Source organism: Anastrepha ludens, chromosome 2 (assembly GCF_028408465.1).
Source record: "Anastrepha ludens isolate Willacy chromosome 2, idAnaLude1.1, whole genome shotgun sequence".
Lineage (NCBI taxonomy): Eukaryota > Metazoa > Arthropoda > Insecta > Diptera > Tephritidae > Anastrepha > Anastrepha ludens.
Window position 1 is genome coordinate 26,885,268 of NC_071498.1, and position 22,833 is coordinate 26,908,100.

General features: G+C 37.2%; 1 protein-coding gene across 1 annotated transcript in view; it reads right to left on the minus strand.

The window, feature by feature from the left end:
• LOC128866338 (thyroid transcription factor 1) overlaps positions 1-22,833 on the minus strand; it is a 70,010-nt gene that overhangs the window by 8,234 nt on the left and 38,943 nt on the right. Inside the window, exon 4 of the mRNA XM_054106974.1 lies at positions 18,403-18,498. Within this exon, the coding sequence (XP_053962949.1) occupies positions 18,403-18,498 (96 nt within the window). The remainder of the gene's footprint in view (positions 1-18,402; positions 18,499-22,833) is intronic.

Consider the following 22,833-nt stretch of genomic DNA (forward strand, 5'->3'; position numbering starts at 1 on the left):
TGGGTTGGCCCGTGTTGCTGCAAAGTTGGTCTCAAAGAACCTGAAGTTTATGCAAAAAAGTGGCCGAGTTGATATCGCCAAAGATGTGTGGGCTTATGAGAACGACATGCCATCCAAACATCAGGCGAGTGAGTGCAGAGCTCCAAATGAACCCGATTCTAACGGTTTTTATATATAACAACGGTGTTGTACACCACAATTTTTTTCCAGAAGGTTAGGCAGTTAATAAGGACTATTATTTGAGTCTTATGAGACGTTTGAGCAACCCGTGAAGCAATCCGCCAAAAAAGGAAAGGATTTGTGGGGAAACAACTCGTGGATTTTGCACCATGATAACGGACCGTCGTACAGTGGCATCATTATCCGTGTGCCACCAATTGTCCAATTACGAAACGAGTATCACCCAAAAGTCAACGAATTCAACTGATCCGGCTCCTTTCAATTTCTTCTATGTAATCGAGTCAAAAAACCCTTACGGGGAACGCGTTTCAACAGCCGAAAGGAGGTAATGGAAAACTCAAAGACGGCTCCAGAAACGTTTCGAAAGCTGGATCAAGCGTTGCCATAAATGCGTCAATTCTTACAAGAGCTGTACTTTATAGATCAAGATCTTTACGTGGTTTTTCCACGTAGCCGAAGGGCATAGGCCAACAAGTTGAGATTAACGACGAATAAACATTTCGGCGTCTTTTTCAGCACTTCGCTCTAAGAACTTCGCGAACAGACTTATTGTTTTCAAAGTAAATTTCTACGATTTGGAATAGTTTTTCTAGCGTTTAACGGTTCATGATGACTTCCCAAACCTTACTGTATAGAAATGCCAACATAGTTTGACATTCTCAGCTGTCAAATTATAGTTACCAATATAGATATTTCTCATGCAGCAAAAAACATCTGATATAACTGGCCACGCAAAAACACGGATTTCCGAGATTTATTTATTTGAGTATATGGCTGCAATTCGTTTCGGTTGAGATAAATCCTATCCTACACCTCATAAGAGCGTCTTAATTGTTCCATGATAAATAAAGACTGAGGTTCCCGTGTCACACAGTGGTACCCCAACGAGCCTATATGGTCTAAGTGAGTTGGCCACAAAAACCTAACCTAACCATGACCACAAAACCTTACATACTAACGGTACAATCATCACGTTTTCTAACTAAAAGCTAAAACGAAAGCAAATATATAAGCCCTTGGTAAAAAGGCATAAACCTTGAGAATATATGGTTTTGGGAAGAGCAAAGCTTAGGTCAGTAACAGCTCTTGTAATGAGAGTAAAATTTGTATAAGTTAATTTAGTAACATTTACATAAAACGGAGGAACGAAAACGCAATACTCTATGAGGAATGTTCAAGTGTATCTACTCTAGAAAAACAGGACAATTTACGAGACCACAGACAATGTCATAGATAAACATTACGGTGAACTAAGTGAACTCAAATCTATGAGCACACACCGAGAACAGTTGGACGATAGAGGTTCTACAAAATTAAGCGGTGGAAGAGCGAAGCGAATAAATCTACACTGAAGTCTATCGGTGCTGTGAGAATGCGTAGAATACATCTGATTCCAAGCTATTGGTACATATTACAACTTTGACCTAATCAGGGAATCGTGAAGAATTTAAAGAAGTATAGAAATCCTTAAGAGTATAAGAATCTTCGAAGTCCTTAGCATGGCGCCGCAGAAAAGCTTAACTAGAGCAGGCCTTCGGTACAATAAAGCTAATTTGGCTAATAAACAAAACCCTGAATCACAAACGGCCCTAAGGTCCAAAAATTCATTGAAAATAGAAAGCTGAGTGTTAGAAAGGGTATAAGCAGAGGTTAGTACTATAGAAAATGTCATATGGAAAAAATGATTTATATTAAGAGTTAATTCATTTCTAAAACACCAATCCAGGAATTTTCTGAAACTACCGACATAATCTCAGTATCGATACGTTTGTTTCAATACTGGGTATATCGGTATTCGATCCAATATGGCAATGCTATATTTACTACTCCTTTATTGGCAGTAATCTATCTGCACAATGTGTTTGGATTCAGCAACCAAAGGGAGAGAGTTTAGATGCGAAAGTTCGTTTTGCGCATGAACAGGTTTAACATGCATTAGTATCTGTGAATGTATGTGACAAATCCATTGAAGAGAGTGAATTCAAATGCCATTTATGACATACGATTACTTGGTTTTCCTTTTATTTTTTTTATATCTGTACTGTTTGTAATGGTTGCTGACCGCAATTGTTGATACAGCCAATATCCTTCATATGCGCCCATTGGGTTATTTTCTTTCGTTACTGCATAAAATTCTGCCTCGTGATTATTTGTGCTTTCATTACCTTTCCTTTCGATATCAATACTAATATTTGTTTTTGATACATTCTGTAATATTGGAGCCTATGTCTTTAACACATGGGCTGAAAAGTCTTGTGGCTAACAAAGGAAGCACTTTTTTGCTGAAAATTAGCTTTATGCATCAACATAATTTCCATCAAGAACAACGCAATCATTCCAACGATTTACCTTTTGCCCCAAAAGAGGTCTCAGTTTCAGCGATAAAACCTCTTCACTCGGGCGAAATTTCTTACGGGCCTGCGAACAGCCAGCATCCGCGGGAAGCTAAATTTGGTGAATAGGGTGGATGTGGTAGCACTCCGAAGATCTATTCATGTAGTTTTGAACTTCCGTCTGCTAAAGGATGAATGGAACAATTTCTGTTCTTAAGTAACACTGAATATGGCTGAATATATTTTTATAAGAAATAATTGATTAAGTTTTAAAATAAAAATTTCAGCTTTAACCCTTTAATCCCATGTCGATGGGTCGTTCACGCCCTATGCTTATTTCTGCTATATGACTCCAACAGAAATTTAGAAAAAAATCTTAAGGTATCTTCTGAACATATCCAAAGAGATTTTTTCAAAATTTTTTATTTATATAATATTCTATCATAAACAAACATGCACCGTGCAATGGTTTCATGAAAAATTCATGATTTCTCAACGAATTGGCCGGTCACGAACGACCCATTGACATGGGATTACACCTATTAATCAGTATATTTTCAGAAATTTGTGGAAAAGGTTAGCATTAAGTGGACCTTTCTTTGGATTTTATTCTGTTTTCTATTTCTGTTTCTTTATTTATTACGCACAATTTTATATTCAATTGCAGCCGTCGTTTATAATTTTGCATCAGAAGGCTAAAATATCGATACTTTACTTTCGATACCAATCGAAATATTAGTAACGATATTCATCTTCTAATACATATTTGTTAGTGGTACCGTTACTTTTTGTTATCTCACTTGATGAAACATCCGACAAGCTATAAGATTCTACTAAAAACTTCCGAGCCATCTGCATAAAGCAAAAACTTTGAATGATGAAAACAGGTCCCAATGTCATTAATGAAAATAACAAATAAAAGTGGTCCAATAATGTTTTCCTGGGGAACTCCAGAGGTGGCTTCAAAAATAAGCGATTTATCTATTTCAACATACATACAATATGTACAAACGAGATTCGTTTTGAGAGACATACCGTAATCCAAGTAAAGAATGAGGAATGAGCGCCTAGACTTTCAAATTAACGCAATAGAATATTATGAGAGACGGTATCGAATGCTTTTGAAAAACCTGCGTGATATCGTCCACTGAAAATCCATCCTTGAAAAATGCAATGCAAAATTCAGAAAATGCTGATAGGTTGTCTACTGTAGAACGTCCACAGACAAAATCATGCTGGTGTGGATTGATTATATCCTTGGTAGCATAAATTCATTTTTCTTCCACCACAATTTTACGCCAGTCTGCATTTGTGGTGAATGCACACGTGCTTTGTTTATTGTAATGTGGAAAAAACAAGACGGACCACAGTGTGGCAACTAAAAGAAATTAGCTGGACAAAAATATTCAATTAGCATTTTGGACAGATAAGGTCGAAATCAAAAAACAAAACAAAAAAAAGAAATTGCTTTAGGGTCAGGGTAAGAGAGGGTAAGTGTTAATTTATTTAAAATTTAAAACAAAATAATAAATTCTAAAACACCTTATGGCGCTGAAATGAAAAAAAAAAATAGTACTTAATAATAATAAAAGAGTAACACCCTTTGCATAATGGACAATTTGCTTTAAAAATATAAACTGCACTTTGCTACATCAAAAAAAAAAAATATATACATATATACGAGTATATGTATATTAGGGTGGTCCAAAAATGCATGGGGAAAAATTTATATTAAAATTTTTATGCTGCCGCCCCCCATAATGGTAAAAATGGTCAGGGAATAACAACCAATCTCACAAAAAAATATCATAAAAGTAATATAAAATATTGTTTTTCGATTTTTTCTTAGATTTTCGTTTTATGGGGGCTTTTTGGGGTTCTATAAAAAATAGTTAATACAAAAAAAATTAATTATTTCATAATTGGTTGTTATTCCCTGACCAATTATGAAGAGAAACTGAGTTATCCGGTTAAAATATATTCATTTTCCAGGTTTTTACATGAAATCTACGAAAAAGTATTTTTTTCCCATGCAAAATACATGGGATATTTCAAAGCCCCGGCGGCACCATTAAATATGGTCTGATTAAAAAAAAAAAAAAAATACGGGTCTTTTTATTTTTCATTCTTTACTATTTTGGGGGGCGGCAGCATACAAATTTTTTTTGGACCACCCTAATGTATATACGTATATCAAAGAATATCGGGAATTTTTCATTTAAAAAGCGCGTATATGTAACATATGTCTAAAGTTTTTTTGCTGAAACGTTGGTACAACTGCCCCCTATAGGGTCACAGAGCTTGAGCGTAATCTGTCAATTCGCTTGTTTTTGGCATTTAATTGCTGCTATTTTCAGTATGGATAAAAATATCGAGGAATTTGCCTAAAATTTTGTGTTTTGAACGGGATTTCGTATGCCGAAATCCTATGGCGAGGGTGCTTTGACAAAAACACGGGTCTACGAGTGATATAAGGCCTTAAATGGTTAAGGCTTAACGCCTTCAACGGATGAAAACGTCGACAAAGTCAAGGAAATGGTGCTAGAAAATCATAATTTAAGTTTGAGGGAGGTAACTCGTAACCTTAGTGTGTCTCACGAATCAATTCGGAAAACTTTAACACAGCAATTGGGCATGAGACGCCTGGATTTTCGACTCGTTCCAAGAGAGTTGAATTTATTTAAAAAATTTCATACACCTTCGGCTGAAGACGTGCTTGAGTAAGTGAATTCGGACCCAACGTTTATTTAGCGCATCAGCGCATCATAACAGGTGATGAGTCGTGGGTATATGAGTTGACATGCAAACCGGTCAACAGGCGGCTGAATGGCGCTATTTACATGAGCCGAAACCCAAAAAACCACGTCAAAGTCGGTCAAAAGAGAAAGTTATGCTGCTTGTTTTCTTTGATTCACTCGGAATTCGTTAATTCGTTCCAAAAGATTCTACGGTAAATAAAGAATATTATTTGGAAGTTATGCGACGTTTGAGAGAGAATGTGCCTAGGAAACGGCCCAATTTGTGGAAAGGAAACTCGTGGAAAGGAAACTCGGTGATAACGCACCGTCTGATAAGGCTCGTTTTGTGAACATTTTTTTGACCAAAACTCGACAAATATCATCGAACAACCACCGTATTCACCGGATTTAGCCCTCTGTGCCTTTTTTCTTTTCCCAAAACTTAAATTGCCACTCCGCGGACGCCTCTTTGAGTCAAGAGAGACAATAGAGACAATTCGCTGAAGGAGCTGAACAAGATCTCTTCAAACTCATTTAAAAAGTGCTTTGATGACTGGACTAATCGTTGGCATATGTATGTGTATTGCTTCGAATAGAGCCTATTTTGAAGGCGTCAAAATAAATTTTGATGATTAAACAATTATTTTGCGTCTTATTGAACAGTTCTCGGCACTTTTTTGACAGAATGTAAGTGCAATAGAAATTATGCTCGCAATGCTCCTATTGAAAAAGCTCTTCGTGATTTTAATGAGACCTCCATTTCTAACTTTCTAGATTTCTCAGTTTCTAAGAAAGAATTTTCTGTACTATTCAACTTTTTCTTTTAGTTAGTTAGAAATAATCTTGTATATTTTAGTTAGATGTAAGTTTTTAATTGAATTATGTACAAATTTTCATTATTTTTTAGTTTTACTAGTCAGTCTGAAAATATGTTTTCTTGACTTCTTGAAAATAAATAAATAAAAAAATATTAAAGAAAGTAATTAAAATTTCACTGTAAGAATGGAGAGAACTAAATAGTATTCATCGTCTTCTTCAGTTTCTGAATCTTCAAAATTCTATCTAAAATCTATGCTATCTCTAATTACAATGCGTATTTGTGTATTGGCTCAGGAAATAAGGAGAATTTTCTTTGATGACATTCTCAAAACCTTTATAAGAAGATCTGACATAATCTGTAGCATGAAAACAGATCTTCGTTAGTAGTTATAGGCGAACCCTTTCCAGTATTGTGAAGCCGATTTTTTATAAAATCCTTTTGGCGAGCTTCCTGAGGCTCTACTGACAATTTCCTATTGGCAGAAACGCGTATTTTACCACCTCATGGCTACGAAATAAAATTTTGTTTAACGTGGCAGGCATGTAGCTCCAATGGTATTGTTTTAAATAATCATTTTTTATTTAACTAGTAATTTCTTTCAACTTTTGTAAACTTATTTCATAGCCTAAAGAAAGGTCTTTAATGATCTCTACATCTATTGCTGTAATTTCAGAATCTAGCGGTGGATTTTTGAAAAACCTGCTTGCAGTGCTGCTGTCATTTAAAATTCCGTACGCTGGATTTATATGTAATGACAGCCATTCCTTCTTTAAATCTATAAGTAGAATCATCCACATTATCTCCTTTAAATCTCGATCCGTATTTGTTACTCTTTAGTGCGCCCTTTGGAGTTTCCGCCAATGGTGGTTAGAAATGCTGATATTGTTATTATTCTAACCGATTAATCAGAGGATTAGATTATATTTAGAGTGCAAAAACTTATATAAACCTTCTCTTTGTTTACTGTTTTGGGCTTTGGAACACTTTTCGTATACAGTAGGTTCTGTTTTTATGCGGTAGATACGTTCCGCAAGAAACAGCATAAAAAAAAACAGCATAAAAAAAGCTACTAGTTCTATAGTAAAACTATAGATACGTTTCAAATGCTAAAACCGCATAAATCTGAAATAATGTAATAAAATCGCATAAAAAAGGGCACTAGTCCCATATTATTACTATAGATACGTTCCATAGACTGCATGAATCTGAAATAATTAAATAAAATCGCATAAACAAAATATTGTATCTTTGAAAATTATATCTTTATATATCTTCCATACTTGTAGGGTTAGCATTTCTGATGTAGTCTGTGATGAGTTTTTGCTTAGCTGGTTTAGAATCTTGTTTATATGTACAATTCCCGATAGGTCGACATGCATTTTGTAATTTAAAAAAAAACCGCACTATTTCAAAACCGCATAAAAACAAGCCGCATAAAAACAGAACCTACTGTAGTTCGCATTCACTATCGCACATTCGGAAAATTCGGGTTTTGAAATTGTTGCGAATAGAGGGTTTAGCTTATAAATAAAAAAAATAAAAAATGTACGAATGCAGCCAAATACATAAACTCAGATCTATGTCAAACATTTTCACCTCTATGAGAGTTAAAAAATTGAGAAAAACTAAAACATTTTCAACGGGTTGAGTATTGTTCGCTATAACAACACAAATTCTAGTTCATTGCCACGAATTAAATTTGAAATATCAGTACATACCTTTAACTTTAACACTAGAAATACAGGGTTGCCCATATTCGACGGACCTATCTGGCAACCCTATATGTTTGACAGAGACATCAGATCGCTTAATGACATACCGCGTTGGAAGCGTCAGTCCAAGCAGATTTTTACCACGGACAGTACACGCCACGCGAGCGCTCCCAAATTGTTGAAATTTACATTCACAATTGACGAAAAGAAGAAGTAGAAGAAAAGTGTGATGCCAATTATTCGTCGAAAGCGAATGAGGCAGTTCGGGTTTCAACAAGACGGCGCTCCACCACACACAGCTCGCATCACAATCGATTTTTTGAAGAAATGTTTTCCTCGTCGTTTGATGTCGAAAAATAGCGATTTTGACTGGCCACCGCGTTCGCCCGATTTGACGCCACCTGACTTCTTCTTGTGGGGATATTTAAAATCAAAGGTTTATATTAATAAGCCAAAGTCCATAGAAGAGCTCAAGAACAAAATCCGTGAGGAAATAGCTGCTATTCCAGCCGAAATATTAGCTAAAACTATGGAAAGTGCTGCAAAACGGGCACAATAGGCCGTACAGGCTCAAGGCGGCCATTTGAGAGATATCATATTCAAAAAGTGATGTCAACAAATCTACTTAAACCAAATAAAATGATTATTATCGTCAACATTAAAAAAATTGTATTTTTCTTTGATTTAAAAAAAAAACACATGGGTCCGTCGAATATGGGCAGCCCAGTATAATAACGTAAATTTCACGTATACGCTGCATCATCACAATGAATTGCTAAAATCTCCCTTTGTAAAATAATCTTTTAAGTTGAAGTGACATTTAAATTCATTTTAAAGTAGAAGTGATTCCACAATACCGTCAATTGAATTGTAATAAAATTACTATTTGAGTGAAAACAAAAAAGTTGGCATTACTGATTTCGGCAAAATTGCATCGGTGATTAAATCAGTTTCAATGAAAAAACAGTCATTGATTTTCAAAATCCAAACGACTACGATGGACCAAATAACAAACAAAATATTGAAGGAGCTCTCTACAGTCCTACCGTGTCAACGGCAGCCTCAAATAAAGAATATCCAATTGTTATAGTCTCTGAAGATATTGCAAGCGAGGCAAAATCAATCATCTAACTTTATTTCTGAATAACTTTTGTACTAAAAAAAAGCATAATGCTTATTTTAAAAAGTGGCGAAAAATTAATCATTTAATTTTATTTCTGAATAACTTTTATAGTAACAAAAGCATCATCCTTATTATAAAAAGTGGCGCAAAATTAATCACCTAATTTTGCTTTTGATTAACTTTTATACTAAAAAAGTGATTTTAATTGATGGGAATCTTTACTTTAATCTTTCCCCGCTCCATTGTTTGTCATTTGTATACTGCAGCTGTCTAGCTCACATTTGCAAAAATTATAAATCTTCCGAGAGGGTGATAGGGATCCACAGTTTTAAGCCGACTCCGAACCGCAGATGTTTTTATGAGGAGTTTGTTCATGGCAGAAATACACTCGGAGGTTTGCCATTGCCTGCCGAGGGGCGACCGCTACTAGACAAAACTGTTTCTATTATTTGGTGTTTCGGCTATGGCAGCCGCCGATTTTTAAGATGCTATTATTTACAGGTAAGTAACACTTGAAACTGCTCTTCCAAGTTTCATAATGCTTATTTTTAAATGACCTCCCCACAATGTCTCTAAGTTTTAAATCGCTGTCTGAAACTGTTTGCACATTTTACCCAAGAAATTATTTTCAGCATCATCTCCTCCGGATAAATCAATTTTAATAAGCGTGCAATCTATTGCATCTATGAACCAAAGAAATCGTGAAATTTTTTAAAATTTTAGCTGAGGACTTTTTCATTCCCTCATTCGTTTCACAAATTTTGATTTATGTTGTCTATGCAACGAAGCGCTTTCATTTGATACTTTGTTAATAATCCTGCAGCTGAGGAAGTTGAAACACGAATGAAATCTGCAACTGCTTTTTGCATACATCTGAGGGCATGAAATGTAAGCGTAAATAGAATTCGATTCACTGGTTTAATACTTCCACCCCTGCAAATAATTTTGTTATTATAATTAAAAGTATATAATTGGTGCTTTTGAGGGGTTAATTTTTAGTTGGTGTCGCTATCAAACGCTCATCTGCTGCCAAGAGTGGTTGGCTTTGTTATTCTAAACCCAGTGAAAAATTCCAACTCATCAAATTTCAACCAGTAAATTCCCGGTACTAGCAGCCGGCTTGCAGGGCGGCACAACGCCAAAATAATTGAATTCCAGTACTCTGAAGCCTTGGAAACATGTTTCTTGCAGCTGAATAATGAACGTGCTGATACCGGAAGGTTGGCGTTTATTGAAAAAGCAATAAACAAATTTCCTATTGATTCATAAAGTCTAATTTCCGACTTTTTTACTGTTCAATCCTGGCTAATATACAAATGTCCAAATTTGAAGTGGCTGTCGGCAAAGTCACCAGACTTTAACGCAATTGAAAATTTGTGGAGCTGAAAATGAAATGAATGAATATTTCGTCTGATCTTCAAAATCGTCAAAAACTGATGGCATCAATGCCAAATTTGTTGAAACCTGTTGTGGACAGCAAGGATTATCATACTAAGTATTAAAAAAACTGAAAATTGTGTTTTACTCTACTGTTTTTGAAATTATAAATCCCTGCGTGAAATAAGCTGTGACCTGTATTTAGGCAGTATTTTAGGTGGCGTGGGATTCGCAGCACTTTAAGCGTCCTACTTTTGTTATTACTGAGGCCAAAGTGTTTTTGATATAGCACACGATAAGATAGAACTCCATCTGCCTTGCGCTTTTGTAAGAAAGAAATTGTGCATTTTCCCTTTAATAATAATCAAGGGGGTACCGATGTCTGTGATGGGGACAACTGAAACCGGCAAGCTCATTCACAATTTCATTCCTCTATGTTCCAATGGCCTGGCATCCAGATTAAAGAAAGAAATGTTTCCTGCACAGCCGAGCTCCTCCTCCTATTTGTGGCGTGCGCCTTGATGTTGTTCCTCTAGCGCTTAAATTTTGCAGGAAATTTAAATATCAAAATTGTAGGACTCAACATGCTTTTGATAATCAAAATTCAATACAAACTCATCTCCACCGTTGGGTTCCTCAAAAAACAAAAAAAACAAAACACCTTGATAGTCCGCTCAATAATGTATTTACCCTAAACTCGCCCACATTCCACAACCTACATATACCTTGAATGCACAGTTTCAGTAAACAGTACCAGCAGCCACGTGGATGAGTGGATTTTGGTGGTTGGTTATACTTGTAAAATTGATTGTGTCTGAATAGATTTTTATTGACTACGGATTAGGTGAACAGTTTTGTTGGTAACGTTTATAACGGGGTTGCGAATTTCTGTATTGTATTGGCTGTTGGTTGGCGGCCGCCGTAGCCGAATGCGTTGGTGCGGTAGAACCAAAGGATAGTGACCAGGTTCGAAACCCATTGAGAAACACAAAGTGATAGAAGCAGTTTTTTCTCATAGCGGTCGCCCTTCAACAGGCAATAGCAAACCACCAAGTATATTTCTGCCTGGAAAAATCTCCTTATAAAAAGCCATTTAGCGTTCGTAGGCGGCATAAAATTGTAGGTCCCCCCTTTGTGGATTAACATCAAGACGCACACCACAAATTGGAGGAAGAGCTCCGCCAAATACCCAAAAAGTGTAAGTGGTAGTGTTGAATTTTTCGTCGTATTCTCATATGATTTACGCAACATCTTCGCAGGGAGTAGGGCAATATTTTTGTAATTTTGTCATATACTCGTAATGGGATGACATTTCGAAAAAATAATTAATTGATAAAAGAAGGTGAGCGGCGTACTGTTTGTTGTTCGAAATACATATATCAAAAGTAGTGCACAAGTGTTCGCGGCACAAGAAACCCAGAATCATAGATTTATGTATCACGTTTGCTCTTTAACTATGGTGAAAAAGAAAATTGTGAGGGGAGATTCACCCGAATTAGTTCATCCGAATCCGCTCAACATTAAAATCTTTTCACCAAGCAAGAAACATAGGTGCATGAAATAAATATTGTGCAAGCGCAAAAGCAAACGATCTTGTAAGCATGTGGAAAATAATCGATAAGGTGTGGCCAATATCAGACCGATAACCGACTCTCAGCGAATTTTTCATTACGTCAGCTGATTGGCTGACCGCGCCGGGATTATGACAGCATTCTGCTAACGAAAAAACTGAGACTGTGTTGGTTATATACGAAAAAATTAACGGCGTTTGACTTTCGTCTAATCGAATGAGCGGACCGATGTCGGCTGCCGAGTACCCGGTGACGTGGCACAATTTTGTTCTACACCATTGCAGATTGGCCAAACCTGGTTATCTTCGTCCTTGCTTGTAAGTACGGCAAGCAAAAAATAGATGAGGAATATAAGTGCGATGTGTCAATAATTTGCTCGTCGCAACAATAGAATTCACCGCCACCAGTCTAAGCTCTTTTTGTCAAAAATGTAAACTTCTCAGACCCAGATGTTAGCTTTTGCAGACAATAGATTTTCAATTGTGCTTACATATGCAAAAATTCAACAAATTTGCTACTTATTTCGATATCTGAAATTTTATTTTACTTCTCCTATCTCAATAATAAAACATATTTCTCACAATTATATTTTGTAAGTGCTTTCTTCCCATCAATTGGATACTCTAGTGAGTTTCCATATGTTGCCCACTTGACCAAAGAAAATTGCCGACGGCGCTTTACACTTGTTTTTGTTCTTCAACACATACATATATAAGTAAATTATTTCCAAAAACAATGGCATACATATATAATTACCTACATTGTACATTCAAGTGTATACATACATTCATATATTCGCACAGACAAAGCTGTGCCGTCGTCTGTACGCAAAAATTCTAGCAAGAAATATGTAAATACTTGTAACAAAATCTACCAATGCGTTTACATATCTGTGGATGTATAGAAGCAAGGATAACAAATTACCAGGTTTGGTCATCCGAAGAAAAAATGAGAGCGTAATTTCGGTTGGCACGTCATCGAGAACTCGGCCACACTCGTCCAATTAAACGTTGTTCAGTCGGCAACGAAATAACATACATAAGTGGAGGATGCGTTGATTTTTTCATATAACACCAATACAATCTCAGTTTTTTCGTAAGCAAACCGCCGTCACAACCCCCATGACGTTAGCAAATCAGCTGATTCCTTCAAAATCGCTGAGAGCGGGTTAACGGTTTGATGTTGACTACACTTCTGCATTCTGTACATCGAGATATAGGTGTGTATGTACGAGTATTTGCATCAGCGAAGAAATGACGCGAAACGCCAACAAAATCATGAAGTCAACTCCATCCATTGTTTGATGATTAACGTTGAAAGAGTGTCTGTACACTAACAGCAAAAAAATCTCTCTCTTGTGCCAGAGTAAATTAGCGGCTGTATATGTATGTTCTTGTACTATTTTTATTAATTGGTGAATTCCGTACGTAAAGGAATATATTAATTTAATATTTGTCTACTATGAGGGAACACAAATTAATGCATTCAAGATTTTCAATAGTTTAGACAGACATTTTTTATAAGCTACTTTTTATAAGAATACTTGTATGGTGGCTATCAACTCAAAAGGCATCTTATACGAAACTTCTGAGCAAGGTCCCAAAAACAGCGTTTTTATGCATCACCGCTTTAAGGACCACCCCTAATAAAGCGCTTGAGGTGCTAGTCAACTTGCCTGCTCTAAATCTGATAGCAAACCACGTAGCTGTGACGCTTCTATATTACATACTATGAATAGTTTTAGCCAAGAAATCGACTACTCTTTCCCTAAACCCACCTTTGACATACTCTTCAAGACTAGCATCCCGTCAAGAAGAAAATGGCAAACTCAAAGACCATGAAGAAGAGCTGAAATAAATTCTTACACGGCTGGATCCAAGCTAGAAAATAAAGTAGGCTATAGAGTTTTTTTTAAAGAATTAGGGTTAGAACTATCTGTCCAACTTTCGGAGTACTGTAGCGTCTACCACTACGACAAATATCTTCTCAGACAGCCAGGCGGCCATCGAATCAATGCAGGCAGTTAGACGAAGATCAAAGATTGCTCAGAACTGCCTGGCAGCTCTAAATGATATTAGCACCGTCTTCAAGGTTATCCTTATATGGGTTCCGGAACATAGAGATATATTCTAATGCTGATGAACTAGCCCGAAAAGGTACTAATCTTTCACTGCTTGAAAACAGAGGCAATATTGCGAATTCTATGGCAACTTGCAAATTAAGAATAAAGAATAATATTATCCAGCAGGATAATAGGTCATGGGGTGCAGAAAATATTTGTGTTACAACCAGGCTAATTTGGCCGCAAATAGATAAGAAAAGATCAGGAGAATTGCTTAATCTCTCAAGAGCAAACATCTCGAGGCTTATGTCGTGGCTTATGTCACGGGCCATTAGCTGTTAGGTAGGCACTCTTCTAGACTAGGATGGGGAAGCAGAAGAAACAGCAGAACATTTCCTCAGTAATTGTCCAACCTTAGCTAGGAGTAAAGCAAGGTTGTCAGGTTGAATACCATTTTGACTCTCTTATGGAACTATCCGGTGTTGGCATAAAACCTATCCTACGCTTCATAAGGGAGTCTAACTGGTCCCATGAAATAAAATAAACAATAAGATTACCGTGTTACACAGGGATCCACAATGGATCTATGTACATGATCTAAGTGAGTTAGCTACTCCAAGCCGACTGCCACAAAATCCTAACCTAACCTGCTTGTAGCTGTTTTTGTGCATCTTAGCGTATGTTTCTGCGCTCACTTGACACAAAGCAGTTAAAACAATTGACATTCGCTGGGCGTGTCGAGCATTTAATAGACATACCCTACAACCGACATACCCGAGACACTGCTGAGCACTTTAGGCGCTGCGGTGTTTGTGATTACAACAAGGAGCATTTTTTAAGTCGGCAGTAAGCAGTAATTACATTGTAAGCATAGAAATGATGAGTTGCTTTGTCTTTGTGGAGCAATGAAAAGCACTTACATATATGTAATTGCTATGAGAGGGAAAGAAATATAATACCACAATGCTCCGTTGACTATTTTCTAGTGGTCGTCAGTGATTTCTTCAATTTTAGATTGGGAATTTTTGTCAACGTCAAGAAGAATTGACATATGGGCGGCTCAGCTGGGTGAGGGAAGATGTAGTACGGTCGTTTTATGAATGAATGTTCATACTCTAGTTCTAGAAATACGAGCATGCACTTATGAATGAATTTGTTTATACAAAATCTTAAACTTTTCAGCGCCATCGCGACCAAAGAAATCATGGCCACTGAGTTTGCGCCTATGAATGTATTTTTTTTTCTAGTCGCAAACCTTAGAATTTTAGCTTTGGATGGTATACGCATGTAGAGGCATATTAGTAAGTGCCCTGTATGTGCGATTATATGTGCCTATGTACATTCATATGTGTAAACGAATGAGCATTGTTTTGTTAGAAGCTTAGAATACAAGGCATAAATATTTGTATTTGTGCACACGCCCATGCATATGCGTACATTATTTAATGGAACTAGGCTGCTCATCAATGCGGTTAGAGCACATTTGACTGAGTGTGCAATTTTGACTGGCTGTGGTGCTGGAGAAAACCTTTTTATTAAAATCATCCAAATAAAACCGACTGACCTTCCATTTCAATTTCAACGACTCTAGTTCGCAATCAAAATATGTTTTGCATTGACAATAAATTCAGCTCAATAGCAAACACTTAAGGTTGCGGGTTGGATATTACTAGGTTGGTCAATAAGTTTTGCGGTTCGATAAGAAATCCACAATGTTATGGATTGAAATAAACTTTATTATTCAGTTTAGTCTCCCTGAACATCAATACACTTATTCCAACGAGATTCAAATTTATGAATTCCATCCCTGAAATCAGAATCTAGAAGGGAAGGCCTGAAAAGACGCTTCCACAGCTGTTATAATCTCATCATTTGGTGAAAAACGCTTTCCACTCATGCATTTTTTTAGGTCTGGAAACAGATGGAAGTCGCTAGAGGTCAAATCTGGTGCATACTGTGGATGCTTCAACAATTCCAAGTTTAATTCATGGATTTTAAAATCTTGGTAATGTTCTTGTGACACGGTGCGTTGTCCTGATGAAAAATAATGTTTTAATTTTTTCCCTTCAGCTGGTCTAAGAGTTTACAATATAAATATATCTATAAATATATATAGTGTATATATATATTATATATATGTATACATATATAGTTGGCGCGTACACCCTTTTTGGGTGTTTGGCCGAGCATTAAGGCAGGGACGGACAGTTTCAAGCTGACTCCGAACCGCTGATATTTTTTATGAGGAGCTTTTTCATGGCAGAAATACTACTGTGGGCAAAAAGTAAGAATTTATTTGTCAAACTTCGCGGGATTAAAATTTCGCTCTAGTTATTTTTTTCATGACTCACTGTTAATAACATCTGGGCCAACTTTCATGTGAATGTCATTATCAGTAATATATTTACGCTTGTGCTTACCAAACGACCAAGAGTGCATTTTTCGATTTTTACAATGTCTGATTTGATTGAGCAGAGAAGTGCCATCAAATTTTTTTTGCGGAATGAAATTTCGGCTGCGGAAACATTTAGTATGTTACAGAAGGCATTTGGTGATTCGACCATGTCGCAGAAAAATGTTTATAAGTGGTACAAAGACTTCAAAGAGGGTCGAGAACGTGTTGATGACTTGGAGCGCTCCGGACGACCATCGACGTCAACAGATGACCAACACGTCAATAAAGTTAGTGCTCAAAAATCGTCGGTTGATTGTTAAAGACCTTACTGATATGATCGGAATATCAGAAGGATCTGTGAAAACCATTTTTAAATACCATTTGGGCCTACGAAAAGTCAAATCTCGTTTGGTACCGAAAACTCTCAAATTCTTGGAAAAAAGTCGTCGCGTTGATGTGTGTGAAACAATGCTTTCAGACTATCAGGACAAGCTCAAATGGATCATTACGGGAGATGAGACTTTGATTTATGCTTACGACCCTGAAACAACCGACCAATCAAGGGAATATCGTGCTAAAGGCGAGGCCAGAGCGCGTCAAAGTCGTTCAAAAATAAAGGTCATGATGACAGTTTTTTTCGATTTTCGTGGTGTGGTGCACTATGAATTCCTTCCACCTGGCCAAACTGTTAATAAGGAATATTATTTGAGCGTTATGCGTGAAGCAATTCGTCTAAAAGGACCAGAATTATGGGCCAACTACTCTTGGTTTTTGCATCACGATAATGCACCGTCTCACACTGCACTCGTTCTTCGTGACTATTTCGCCAAAAATTCCACGCATATCGTTCCGCAACCACCGTATTCGCCTGATTTGGGTCCGTGTGACTTCTTCCAAAACTTAAGAGCCCACTCCGGGGAACGCGTTTCGAGTCGATTGAGGAGATAAAAGCTGAATCGAAGAAGGTGCTGATGGCTATACCGGAAATGGACTATTTGGCATGTTTCGGGGATTGGAAAAATCGTCGGCATAAGTGTATTTCATCGAGAGTGTATTATTTGAAGGGGATGAAATTGAATTACAAGAATAAATAAAGATTTTTCATTTTACAACCAAAAAGTAAGGCCCACAGGTATACATTCGGAGGTTTGCCATTGCCTGCGGAATGGCTACCGCTATTAGAAACAACTTTTTCTTAATTTTGATTTTTCACCGAGATTCGAACCTACATACGTTGTCTCTAAATTCCGAATGGTAGTCACGCACCAACCCATACGGCTACGGCGGCCACCCTAACCCATTACTTCAGTAAAAATATTGCTTACACTGCCCAATGAGATGCCTAGGGATTTTACTAAATCTCTTTCAGTCATCACTCGTCGGTTTTCTAATACAATATCCTGTATTTTTTTTACGATTTTTGGTGTTGTTGCTGTTTTTGGACGTCCATGGCGTGGATCGTCGTCAAGGCTTGTGCCACCACGATTCTAATTGATAGCGAAAAGTCCTTATACACTTTCAATACTCGTTCATAAATTTCTTTTGCTTTTAAACCTTCCATAAATAAGAACTCAATCACTGCACGACTCTTGATTGTTTCATTGTAGAGAATAAAAAGGACCCTAATCCTCAGAGACCATTCTGTGTGACTTCAGCCAGCCAATATAGCTTAACTTAACCTAACAAAATGTGGTCCAATGTAGGCTAGTAGCAACGCACTCTCTTATCGGAACCCCTAGACTTATAGATCTCAATGTTTTACACATCGGAAAGTATTTGTAGCTTTGCTCATACTTTTAGACATCGTTTCAAAATTCCATGATTATAATTATATTCTTATTTATAAATAACCGTTTATTTTATGATGAAGCTGTGTGAAACAAGATGCGGGTTGCTACCACTTAAGTACTTCTAAAGATAATTTATTTGTTAAAAGCATAGAAAATATTATCAAATGAATGACAAATATCGTTACATATGCATGTATGTGTATCCATAGTCTCACATTAGAAAATTTTGATTGATGTTAATCGCTACATTTTGGCGACTTGTCTCAAGTTCGGCTTGTGACTCTTCTAAAATAAATATTACCTGAGTTGGTGTTAAGTGTATGAGGCTGGCTAAGTGTTCTCTTTCTGGTGCGGACAGGTACCTTTGCTGCTTAAATCGTCTCTCTAATTCATACACCTTAAATAAGAAAAATATTTTAATGTTATAAAAAGAGACGTCAAAATCAATGGCTTAAAAAGTGTATATACATACATACATATATGTTAGACCTTTACAGCAAGACACGGAGGAGGAAAACTCTAGTTAATGCATGCAGAACAAAAACTAATAAACATAATACATACATATGTATGCCTATTCTTGCTTCTCTGTACAATTGAATTTTATGCATGTGTACGAGTACATCGATTTTGAATAATTTATGCTAAATTCACCTTCTTCTCTTATGGTGAACATATGCCGGATCAATTAAAAACGTGTTTTACTAATAAGGCACAAAACGTTTTTTGCTCCAACCCACACTAAGGGAAACACAATGCGACATGGCAAGACATAGTCATAATTAAGAAACTGCTCGATCCAAAAACCCAAATTTTTTGTAGCCGTATGTGTGTATGTTTTTTTTTTACCTCACTCTTCGTACAAAATCGGTGCACTGTAAAATGAGGGTGTGCATTAATTCAAATAGTCAATGGGCGAAACGCGCCCGCAATTCGGGATAGCACGTGTCCATCGCACTTGGTTGCAGTCAGGGGTAACAAACTTTATTTTAGCGTTGCACCTGACTGATATCTGCCAACCTAAGTGAGTAACTGAGAGTTTGCTGTGCTACTGGTGCCTATGGTACAGCGAAAATTCTCTCTTGTGAGATTCTATTACCGACAAAACAAGTATAGGAAAAACAATCAAGCGGAAGGGTTCGCAAAGCGCATCTCAACTGGCAAATCTAGTGGAGCTACATATCCAGGATCGCCAGGTACTAAATCCTAAATGGAAATCAGCAAGACTAACGCAAGACAAATGTATCAAAATACTTGATAAATTGGCTTGGAACTGACAGAAACTACGATCCAAAAAGTGGCAGACTTACGGGCGAAAAGTGCACGCAACTGGACTCTATGGATACTTCTACATTCAAACAGAAGGTTTTGGGTCATACCAAATATCCTCCAGAGGCGAGAAAACGCAGCCTTACTGAAATCTGCCCTGTTGAAATCAGCTGAAAGTAATTGTGTCAAACAAAGGAGGGCACAATCTGCAAGCAAGAGGAAATCACCTGAAGCTTCGCGTGAATGAATTCTGGCTGCTCTTCAAATCCCTCCCTACACAAATACTCTCGCGGTAGGACGGCAGAGACGGGTTGGGGAACTCCTCATAGAGGAGATGTATATGGAATGCAAATCCGAACTTAAATTCGAAGGTACAGTTTCGACCAGACATAATACTAGCCTACTATCCAACTGAAGAAGCTGCCAACTGGTTGCGTGAAACGGTGTCAAAACAATCACACTGAGAAAGGTGAGATTTAGTCACAGGTGATGAGGACCATATGCAATGACTGAGTACCCACCACGAGCAGCAGACACAAACCAACTTCTGGCCCCTATCATCACTCAACACAGGTGTCTGTACACACACCAATACTAACAGCATTCAGCAGCAAGGAGCTGAAAACAGGGAAACTATTAACAATAGGCATCGACGACCAATTACTAAAAGTAATCAGGAAGAGCAACTGTAGGATATCCTCCAGATTCGGCATGATTCCTCTCCACTACACAAAGAACGAGTTAATAAAGAAACTGTGGCTAAAGCGACATCGTGCGTAAAAACTCTCGCAGATGTTGCAGAAAGATGTACAGAGAAAGTTTTTAATATGTTGAAAGAAGTTTTTTGCCAAAATGCTACAGAATTCATTTGTTTGGCACATATCGTCTTTGAACAAACTTATAATTTTTTATAAATATAATGATTTTTTTGGTTGGAATGCAAAATTTCAAAACCCTTTTCCGTCTGATATAACACATGGGCTGAAAATTCCCGGGCCTAATAGCTCCCAGCAACCACTGGCTGTTAGCAGATCTAAAAAATTGCTCGCTGGTAAGAAATTTCCCTCGAATGAAGAGTTTATCGCTGAAACTTAGGGCTTTTTTGAGGCAAAAGATAAATCTTGCCAGCACGAACATACAGGCTGAATCCGAGCCAACATTTATCACACGTATCATCAGTGTAGACGAGACGTGGGTTTATGAGTTGGACACGCAAACCAGACACCAGGCGAGTAAGTGGGAGCTCCGAATGAACCGAGACAAGAAACCCTCGTCGTTTTCAGTGAAAAAAGAAACCGATGTTCACAAGCCAGCCATTTTTCCAGGTTCTTGAAAGAGGATCCTTTCAAGGGATGTTGTTCGGATGTTGGGTCACCCTGATGTAATACTAGTAAAACTAATATTCGCTAATAGTTAGCTAACAGCATTGCTAATAAATCATTCGAAAAGATTTTCTGAAGAAAATGCTCGCGTATCCTATTTTCGCTTACATTATTTGTTTGTTTTTTTTCTTTTTTTTAACTTGGACAATTGTTTTTTACTTCGCCCATAGTCCACATATGCATATAATTTCAATTTTTCAAGGAAAATTGTATAGCATGTATAGTAGTAATAAAAATACTGGTACTTCTACAATAAATTAATAATAATACAAATAATAATAATAATAAAATTTTGTTTAAATTTTAGTTCTTTTGCTTTTCGCTAGAAAGATTGACCAGATACCAATGATAGTTTTTCCAATTATTAAGTTACGGCAGCTCTCGAAGGTTCCAATGACATACAATAAGTTTGTAAATTTGGCAAACACCATTTCACGTTTTCCGAGCGTGGAAGAATTAATAATAATAATAATAGGCCCTCGCACTCTTTTTTGAGTGTTTAGCCGTGCTGCTCCCCCTATTTGTGCGTTTTGATATTTTTTCACAAACGGAGTGACTTACAGTTTCATGCGTCCGCCGAACTTTTTCATAGCAGAAATACACTCGAAGGTTTGCCTTGACCTGCTGAGGCAACTGCTTTAGAAACAACTTTTGCTATCATTGGGTGTTTCATGCTTGGCGTTTCGTACCAGGCCACTAATGAACGTTAGTCGCACACCAACCCATTTAGTTACGGCGGCTGCGAGTAAAAATTATTAAAATATATTATGAAATTTCAGCCCAGTTGTAAATCCGGAAGACCAGTTTTAAGCCCAAAAATCTTCTCAGACGTGGCCCGTATTTATCAAAACGGGTATGTGAATATGTACAATGGGAATGAATGCACTCCAACCACTAAAATTGATAGTCTGGTGCGGCTTATGGGTGTCCGTATAGGATGATGGTAACCACTTTTCTGTGCGCAAAGCTCGACTCCTTCGTACGAGCTCTGTTCCCAATAAGATAGCGCTACGTGCCATACAAGCAACGCAACGTTCGTAGCTGTAACGACTGGATCAATTCAAGGCGATCATTCATCAATTCTCCAACGAGATTATGCGACTTGGCACTCCTTAATAATTTTTCTTGGCGCTACATTAAGTCTTTAATCTATACTAGCAAGCCAACAGCTTTGGATGATCTTGAAGCCAACATTCGAGATGCTATTACTAGAATAACGCCGCACATATTGAACAGAGTCATTATAATTGGATGACCCTCTTGAAGCACTGCTAGCAAAGCAGAGATGGCCGCTTGAATGACGTATTGGTCCATACCTAATGGTATGAATGGCGGTCACCGTAGCCGAATCGGTTGGTGCGTGATTACCATTCGGAATTCACAGAGAGAACGGTTGTTCGAATCTCGGTGAAACACCAAAATTAAGAAAAACATTTTTCTAATAGCGGTCGCCCCTCGGCAGGCAATGGCAAACCTCCGAGTGTATTTCTGCCATTAAAAAGCTCCTCATAAAAATATCTGCCGTTCGGAGTCGGCTTGAAACTGTAGGTCCCTCCATTTGTGGAACAACATCAACAAGACGCACACCACAAATAGGAGGAGGAGCTCGGCCAAACACCCAAAAATGGTGTACGCGCCAATTATATATATATATGTATATATTAGGCCGGCTCGATTTGTGGGGAGGCAAAAAAATCGCCCATTGCTCTGTGAAAGTCATATTCTAGGGATCAAAATAAGAAACTTTGCCGAAGGAACCATACCTCTAAAACGAATTCTGATGTCCCCCAATTTGGGTCGAACTTTTAGTGTCTTTTGTGGGGAGGCAAAAAAATCGCCCATTGCTCTGTGAAAATCATATTCTAGGGATCAAAATAAGAAACTTTGCCGAAGGAACCATACCTCTAAAACGAATTCTGATGTCCCCCAATTTGGGTCGAACTTCTTAGTTTCTTTTCTATAACTCACTTAAATTAATTTTTTCATTTACATATGTTCCGACTAAATAAATTTCTTAAGAGAAAAAATAGATATTATTATAAATAAATGATAAATATTATTTTATATTAAATAGATAAAAA